General features: G+C 45.9%; 1 protein-coding gene across 3 annotated transcripts in view; it reads left to right on the top strand.

Annotated features, from left to right (window-relative positions):
- Nucleotides 1-5,978: 5,978 nt before the first annotated feature.
- Nucleotides 5,979-9,465, top strand: part of rnpepl1 (arginyl aminopeptidase like 1) — a 107,521-nt gene continuing 104,034 nt past the window's right edge. The window contains exon 1 of one of the 3 annotated variants that reach the window (XM_072474192.1): nt 5,979-6,697. In XM_072474192.1, the coding sequence (XP_072330293.1) occupies nt 6,242-6,697 (456 nt within the window). In that variant the 5' untranslated portion in view covers nt 5,979-6,241. Of the gene's footprint in view, nt 6,724-9,465 lie in introns of all 3 variants that reach the window. The other 2 variants (XM_072474191.1, XM_072474193.1) reach the window with 2 other exon arrangements.

Genomic DNA, 9,465 nt, shown 5'->3' with positions numbered 1-9,465 from the left:
CTTGGTGAGGACTGTCATCTTTATGGTCTGGATCCTTCCTGCCAGAGACAGCAGCAGACCATCACAACTCTTGAAGTCTTCCCTCATCCTATCTACCAAACTGGTCAGATTTAATTTATGTATCTGTGCCACGTCACGAGCTACCCGGATTGCTGGATACCGAAAGCTTGTTCTAACTAGCCAAAAAGGTAGCATCTCTAAATCCCTCCACTATATCTGTACATTGACTGGGAATTCCTCACTGTTTCCCACATTTAGCTTATATCCCGAGAACGAGCCGAATTTTGTCAGTATCTCCAAAATCTAATCTATACTGGAAACCGGATCTGTGACGTATAACAGCAGGTGGTCTATATACAGGTAAACTCAGTGCTCCACCCCTCCCCTCTAAATTCCTCTCCACTCCATCAATGCCCTCAGCACCATTGCTAGTGGCTCAATTGCCAGTGCGAAGACCATCGGGGAAAATGGACAACCCTGCCTTATTCCTCGTTGCAAGCTAAAATAACCCAAACTGATGGGGGCTCTATATAACTCTATATATAGCTGTGGGGGCTCTATATAACCTAATCCAGTTAACAAGCCCTGGCCCAAGACCAAACTGTCCTAATATTTCAAAAACGTACTCCCACTCAACCCGATCGAAAGCCTTTTGAGCATGCATAGATATTATTACCTCGGTTTCCCAGCCTGACGGTGGCATCATAACCACATTTAACTGCCTCCTAATATTTGGCGATAACTGCTGTCCCTTTACAAACCCTGTCTGGTCCTGCCTTCCAGGCGTATTGCTAAAATCTTGGCCAACACCCGCATCCACATTTAGAAGCAAAATTGGTTCATAGGATCCACAGTCCTCCAGATATTTGTCTTTCTTTAGAATAAGTGAAATTTAGGCTTGTGTTAATGTGGGTGTAAGCTCCCTCTTCTTCATTGAGTCGTTGAACATTTCAACTCGGAGTGGCCCCAAAATCGTGGCAAACATTTTATAGAATTCCACTGGGAATCCACCCGGTCCCTGAGCCTTTCCAGTTTGCATCAGCCTAATGCCTTCCATCACCTCCTCCAGTCAAAGTGGGGCTCCCAACCCTTGCATTATCCCGTCCTCCACCACCAGGACGTTCAGGCCATCTAGAAACTGTTTCATACCTGAGCCTATTCCCAGAGATTCCGACATGTATTGTCCCTGATAGATGGCCTCAAATGCTCCGTTCACCTTCCTTGGGTTAGTGACCACTCTGCACCCAGAGTCCTTTACCCCTCCAATTTCCCTTGCCACCGCCACCTGTCACCTCAACTGGTGTGCAAGCATATATTCTACTGGCCTGTGCAGAATATATCACTGGCCGGCACAGTTGTCCCACTGCTTTCCTCGTCGATATCAGATCGAACGCCATTTGGAGCTTCTTTCTCTCCTTTGATGGATCTCCATCAGGAGACTCTCAGTACCTCCTATTAACTGCTAAGATTGCTTCCACCAGTCTGTCTTTCCATTTTGTCTTTATGAGGCTTAATCGAGATCAGCTCATCTCTGACTGCCACCTTCAACACCTCCCAAAGTATGAAAGGCAAGGCCTCATCATTTTTGTTGATCTCAATTTAGGAGTCCACAGCTGTCTCAATCTTTGCATAAACCTCCTCGCCTGCCAGCAAGCCTACATCTAGCCTCCCCTGCGGTTGCCGAGATACCCCCTTCTCCATGCACAAATGCAGAATGTGTAATTCATGATGTGATATGACGATCATCAAATATTCCGAACCTACCACCCTCGGCAGCAACAACTTGTATGTAATTTTTTAAAAGTCGATACGGGAGTACACCCGATGTATTTGCGAGAAAAACAAAAAACGCTTTCGCTGTCGGGTGCACAAACTGCCTCGGTTCCACTCCTACACCCCCCTCCCCCCAATCTTCTCCATGAACCCTAATAGTTATTTTGCCACACCGGACAACTTTGGAACACGACGGCCCCAGCACAGGATTAAGCAACGTATTACAATGCCCCATGAACACACACTAAGTCCCATCAAGGTGTTTGCCTCCATCCACCTCTGCACGACTCCATAAAAAATCCTTCAATGCCAGCAGCACATCTCCTCTACCCCGTCACCTCATCTCTCCCACCCCACCATCCCAACTCTCCCAGAGAAATATCCACTGCCCCCTGTTTATTACCCTCACTCAAACTAAAGAAAGCACAAACAAACATTAACCCCCCCCCCGTATCCAATCACAGCATTCTCCCCCACTTCACTCCTGTTAACCAGCATAACTGCTAGCTGGGTGACTCCCACCCGAAGTTTTTTAAAAACGTCCTTAAAACAAATATCTCAAAGTGACCCCTCTGCCCCATCCCTACTAACCCACAGTGTTCAACTCGTAAATTGTAAATCGTTCCCTATGGGAACAGGTTTAGAGAATCCCAAAGTGTACCATGGAGTTCACCTGACCCACAACTTTTAATAGATTGTGGTATGGGGAGCACACGGCCCACTCTACAGGTGTGGTACAACAGAAATGGTAAAGTATTTTTTAAAGCAAAACAATGTTTATTTTATGAACTCAAGTTAACCTTTTTAAACAAGTAACCTGTATGCTGTCCTTTTACACCCAAAAGACTTAACAAACCTTTAAACAGAAGCACATCAGAGTTTACATTCAATATTGAAAACATTTATAATTCCGAATTCACCAAATGATTAAGAGATAGTCCTTCATGGCAGAGAGCTCAACAATACAGCTGCTTTGGCTGACTTCAGCTGCAACACACTGAAAAATGAAACCAAAAAGACAGACACACCCAAGCTTTTCTCAAAGTGAAATTAAAAAGCAGAACCAGAGCTCAGCTCCACCCACACTCTGACATCACTGCAGTAACATGAGCAGCCAATCATTTCTTAAAGCGATATTCTCATGACACATCGCCCCCCCCCCATACCTAACAAAACTCCAAGTATATTTAAAAACTACAGAAAATCCTTCAAAACCATACAAGTATCAAGCGAATAATAACCACAACGGTAAATGCTAAAAGGTACTATGACTATTTATATAGTGTAACGTTAATAGCAACAACAATAACAACAGTACCCCCGAGAACAATACCACATTTCAGTCTTGTACGAGGCTGGTTTAGCACAGGGCTAATTTGCTGGCTTTGAAAGCAAAACAAGGCAGGCCAGCAGCACGGTTCAACTCCCGTACCAGCCTCCCTGAACAGGCGCCGGAATGTGGCGACTAGGGGCTTTTCACAGTAACTTCATTGAAGCCTACTTGTGACAATAAGCGATTTTCATTTCATTTCATTGTAGGTAAATCCACCCAAAGACCAATATCCTCATGCATCCCCCAAACCATGACCTTTTATAAATTTATCCGACTCCTCCTGTGTGTCAAAGTAATGTTCCTTCCCACCATGTTACCCACAAACGAGCTGGGTACAACATGCCAAATTGAATTTTGTTCTTAAAAAGAACAGCTTTGGCTTTATTAAAATTAGCCTTTCTCTTTGCCAGTTCTGCACCCAGGTACTGGAAGATACGGATTGTGTGGCCTTTCCAGGAACATTAACGGGTTTCCTTGGTCCATTTCAGGATCTACTCCTTGACATGGTATCGGTGTAGCCTCACAATAATTGCACCTAGCCGTTTTCCTGCTTTCATTTGTCTTGCCAGTGACTAATGAGCTCGATCCACTTCGGGAGGCAGTCAAAGATTCCTTCCCCCACCAGCTTTGCAAACATTTTAGCCACAAATTCCACAGCATTCGTGCCTTTGGTGCCTTCAGGTAGACTTAAATTCTGCCTGCGAGACAGTTTTCTAGATCGTCACCTTTTACCTGCAGCTTTTTCTGCGCCTCCACCATTACCATAACACTGAATTTTCTACCTTCTGGATCGTTGCCCTCTCCGACTCCAGACTCTGTTCAACTCTCTCCAGGGCTGTATTTATGGTTTCCACAGCCCTCGTCAGATCCTCCAAGGCTGCTAATCACTGCCTCCTGAGTTCAGTTGAGATACATTCCTTCAGCTGCTCCATCGACCAGTGCAGGGCCGTCCACCATTTTTTCTTTTCCAGCACCTCATGAATTCTCTTGATCCGAGGAGTGTCTTTTATTTCTCAATTTGCCGTTTAGGGACATCCCTCGCTGCAGTAGAACGTCTGTTGCCATGATCCTGTGGCTTTTAAACTTTTTAGCGAGCCAGAAAAGGTCTTAAAAGTCCATCTTCGGGTAGGAGCCACCTCGTGTGCGGTCACCTACTCCATGGCTGCCACCGAAATCTTGAGTGATGTGATGGGTATGGAATTAAATGGCCTCAGTGAAGGTGCAAATGGGCAGCTGAATTCTCTTCTCTGTGTCAAGTATGTTATCCAGGTTGCAAACAGTCTGGTTCAGCCTCAGATGATTGTCAGAAGGATGAAGTATCTTTGTACAGACAGTAAACAGAGAAGACTGTTACGAGGTGAAAGAGTACAATAACACAACTGCACCCCCCTTTCCCCTAGTCAATTACAATCTTGTTCTTGAAATTTTTTTGCCACATTATAAGTCCTACTTGCGACACCAAAATCAAATTACCTTAACCTTCTTCTGCAGTATTCATTGAAAATTCACTTTCTCCTGTGCAATACAAGACACCTCCATGATTCCTTTGTTATTTACCATAAATCATTAATGTATCCAACCCTATCTATTTCCTTTGCCATTTAGAAATTGTTCAATGTTATTGCTGCCTTAATTTAATCCAAACTGCACTTTGTAATCTGTTACTTTGTAGATATGGATTTTCTAACTTGATTCAATTATTGAAGTAAAAATATTTCAATTATTGAAGGAAAAATATACTTCAATTATTGAAGTAAAATACAAGTATAACATGAGTAAAGGTCATATGACCAATTAAACATATCTCCAGAAAAATTATTGGACAATTGATACAATGATGAAGACGCCCCAGAGTTAAGACTTCTGCAGTAAAGAAAGCAGTGGTCCAGAGTGAGTGTTAATCAAAGCTCTATTTAGCTCTGGTTCAACACTGTTTCTTTGCTACAACTATCACCTTTGCCTTTTGTTCTATGTCATTTTATCATTTAATATTCCCTGTCCACCCTATCCCAGACTTTACCTTTTGTTCTTCTTTCCCTCCCCTACCCCTTTTCAACATCATAAAATGCACCACATTGTGATGTTCTCCAAGGACCAATCAAAGCTGCGCCACCTATGTGCTGCCCCTTGACAACATCAATCCAGACATGGGATTGGTTTCCAGCTGTATGCTCTGCCTCAATGCCATCTCTCATCTGTTTGACATAGCCACAGCTTCTACTAGTTAAATACTGTATAGACTGAAGCCATCGTACTCAGCTCCTAGACCGAGAGCACAAACTCCACACACCCTCAATGCCAAATCCATGTCCGTTCCTGGCCCCTACCTCTGGTTGAAATAGACTGTTCACAACCTTGGCATCATGTTCAGCCCCAAGTTGAGACTCCGGCCCCCATCTTGTCCCTTCCATCACAATGACCAACTACTTCCACCTCCGACAGCCTGGCACACCTCAAAAGTTCTTTTGTGGAATACGAGCTTTCTGAAAAAGCTGCAGTTCCAGCGCTTCCAGTTTCTTTGGCCGGGGCAAAGACACCTGTAACTGCCACTAATCATGGGCTCACCTTGAAACATGTGTGCATGACCAGCACCTTTTGGGGGTGGGGGGGGGGGTGTATACTCAACAACTTTCACCTCCACCCTGCAAGCTGATGGTGCCACCATCAGCTTGCAGGGTGGAGGTGAAAGTTGTTGAGTATACACCACCCCCCACCCCCACCCCCAACCCCAGTTTCATGGAAACACGGTCAAGAGTTGTCCTGTGCACGGTTGACCATCAGGCCTACTCTCCCCCTTGGCACTGCCCCACCCCGGGCCGCTCCCTCTCTGGCGCCCTCCAGTTGTTGCCCTGCCGGCTGCAGCCTCTCAGCCCCGAGTCTTTACTTCCTGTTTTTGCCGGGGCTCGGGCTCTCTATTTTGTCCCTGCTGCTGCTGCATCTCTCTCGGCTCTTTTTGTCTCCGCGACCCCGGGGGATCTGATGGATTTCACGTAGTTGACTTGATCGACGCCATTTTATCCGCGTACCCGGGTTTGGCTTTGGTGATTTATTATATTTTAATCCCCCCCTCCTCCTCCTCCTTCCCTCCCCCCTCTTTGTTTTTTTTTTTGTTGTTTGTATTTCTCTGGCTGGACCATGGCTGCTGCCTTCGAGCGGCCAACTTTCTGCTGCTGCCGCAAAGTTGTGACCGGCTCGAGTACGAAGTGTGAGAGTTTGGATTCGTCCCGGGACGCCCGCCCCGTCGACATCGCCTCCGCCTCCAACTTCGAGCGCTTCCAGATCCGCCACTTCCACCTGGAGCTGGACATCGGCTTCCCGAGCCGGGAGATCCGGGCGGTGGAGGTGCTGGACTTGGTGTGCCTGCGAGCCGACACCCGCAGCCTGGTCCTGGACTCGCACCCGTCGCTGCTGATCCGCTCGGTCGGCGCCAAATGCCGGTGCAGCTCGGGCGACAACAGCTGGCCCCTCGCCCACCGCCTCGACCCTTTCACCGACTACGGCTCCTCGCTGGTGATCACCCTGCCGGCTGCCATCAAAGCCCACAGCAACTTCCAGATCATCATCAGGTACACTACAGCCGACGGGCCGGCGGTAAGTCCTCGGGCAACTTCCTCAAGGTAGAGATTTAAACATGAGCTCCAAACTTCCGCCCCACTAACTGGACTCTTTCTTGACAGACTGCCTCCAACAGAAGGGGAGCGCTCATCATTTAGACTTCTCTAGAGTAGGCGGCACATATTAACCCTGGTCAAATCGCGGTCAAAAAGTAAGATTCATTTGTTTCACGTTCTCTCTTTTTTTTTTCCCGACTGTGCGGCTAACTAATTTCGTGACTCGAGCTAACCAGCTTGCACTTTGGATGAAGTGTTCTTGCCTCCTCTCCATGCCTCCTGTGTGGCTCTGCCTCTTCCCGCAGGTGCTGATGCATGTCCTGCATCCCCCCTCCCCAGGGCGAGTGACTTGGCAGTTTCGGGAAGCTCGGGTTTTAGTTTTGTCTTGAGGGGCTGAAATTGACGACTAATCCAGAAACGGAAATAGTAGAATGCTCCAGCTATAACCAACTTGGCATTACCGTTGACCTTTATTATATAAAACCTAGAACTTGCATTATGATGGAACTCTGCTGGGTGCAGGAGCCACTGAGATTTAACTAACCCCGGTTGGCATTGAAGTAGATACCAGCTTGATGCATTGATATTAGTACGTCTGGTAATTGATATCATACACGGGTGTGTAGCAACAAGTGAGAAACCATAAGTCAATTGGAACTGCAGAATCATATCACAACTGTGGCAGCTCTCTGAAAAAGTTATCCACTTTCCTCCAACTATTTTAAAGTTTTATTTTTCACTTATCCACTTCCATTTTTAAAATGATTATGGATTCTCCTTTCACTGCTGATTCTGGCATTCCACATCCTGCACATAAAACAATGTACAGCTTATTTTGGTCCTTTAGCAATAATCTTGCATTTATGCCCTCTAGTCACTGTGTCCTGGACTGTAAAGTCAAGAGTTCTACAGCACAGAAAGAGGACCTTCGGCCCATTGTGTCTGTGCCGGTCATTAAGCACCTATTTATTCTAATTCCATAGCCTTGTATGCTATGGTGTTTCAAGTGCTCATCTAAATACTTCTTAAATGCTGTGAGGGTTCCCGCCTCTACCCCTCTTTAGGCAGTGAATTCCAGATTCTCACCACCCTTTCGTTGAAAAGGTTTTTCCTCAAATCCCTTTTAAATCTCCTGCCCATTACCTAAATCTATGCCCCTTGGTTATTGATCCCTCAACTAAAGGGAAAAGTTTCTTCCTATCTACGCTATCCATGTTCTTCATAATTTTGTACACCTCAACCGGTTCCCCCTCAGTCCTTTCTGCTTTAAGGAATTCAACCCCAGCCTAATCTGCCCCACCAGCCCCCTTCATAGCTAAAATGCTCCAGCCCAGGCAACATCCTGGTGTATCTCCTCTACACCCTTTCTAGTTCAATCACAGTACTCTAGCTATGACCCAAAAAGTGTTTTATCCAACTCCATCTTGACCTCCCTGCTCTTATATTCTACGCTTTGGCTAATAAAGGCAAGTAACTCGTATGCCTTAACCACCTTATCTACCTGACCTGCTGCCTTCAGGGACCTAAGAACATGGAACCCCAAGATCCCTCTGGTCCTCTGTACTTCCTAGCATCCTACAGTTCATTGTGCATTCCCTTGCCTTGTTAGTCCTCCCAAAATACATCACCTCAACACTTTGCAGGGTTAATTTCCATTTTGCCACTGTTCTGCCCATCTGACCAACCTGTGCATATGCAAAATAATCATGTAATAGCACACCTACATCTTCCAGCTCCACACACAGGTTGCCACTGTGGAACTTAATAGGTCCTATTCATTCTCTGGTTATCCTCTTGCCCTTATAAAACACCTCTGGATTTTCCTTTATTTTCCCAGCCAGTGTTTTTTCATGCTGGTTCTTCACTCTCCTGATTTTTGTTTTAGTTCCCTCCTCTACTTTCTATACTCCTCTAAGGCACAGTGGTTAGCTCTGCTGCATCACAGCACCAGGGATGCAGTATCAATTCTGGCCTTGGATGACTATCTGTGTGGAGTTTGCACTTTCTCCTTGTATCTGCGAGGGTTTCCTCCGGGTGCTGCAGTTTCCTCCCACAGTCCAAAGGATGTGCAGGTTGTGTGGGATTATGGGGATAGCGCGGAGGAGTTGGCCTAGGTTGGGTGCTCTTTCACAGGGCTGGTGCAGACTCGATGGCCCGAATGGCCTACTTCTGCAGTGCAGGAGTTCTATTCTATCCATTGTTTTCTGTATCTGCCATTAGCCTCCCTTTTTTTTTTCCTGATCCCATTCTGTATTTGCCTTGACATCCATAGCTCTCTGGACATTTTGGTCCCATCCTTTACCTTTACAGGAGCATAATGGCTTTGTACTCTCTCTATTTCCTTTTTGAATGATGCACGCTGTTCTGATGTGGATTTTCCTACAAGTAGCTGCTCCCATCCCCTTTGGCTAGATCCTATCTATCCTATTGAAATCAGCCTACCTCCAATTCTGAACCTTTATTTTCAATCCATCTATGTTCTATCACTGAAATGCTCCTCCACTGACACCGACTACCTGCCCAGCTTCATTTCCTAAGACCAGGTCAAATACCATCCCCTCTTTTGTAGGACTTTCTACGTGCTGGCTCAAAAAGCTCTCCTGGATAAACTTTAAAAATTCCACCCCTCTAAACCTTTCCAATTAATATTCCGTAAGTTGAGATCAACCTACTGTTATTACCTTATTGCTTTTACACTTCTCTGAGATTTGCCTATATATCTGCTCTTCTATCCCTCCCTGACTGTTT

Source organism: Scyliorhinus torazame, chromosome 14 (assembly GCF_047496885.1).
Source record: "Scyliorhinus torazame isolate Kashiwa2021f chromosome 14, sScyTor2.1, whole genome shotgun sequence".
NCBI lineage: Eukaryota > Metazoa > Chordata > Chondrichthyes > Carcharhiniformes > Scyliorhinidae > Scyliorhinus > Scyliorhinus torazame.
This window is presented reverse-complemented; position numbering and strand designations above follow the sequence as displayed.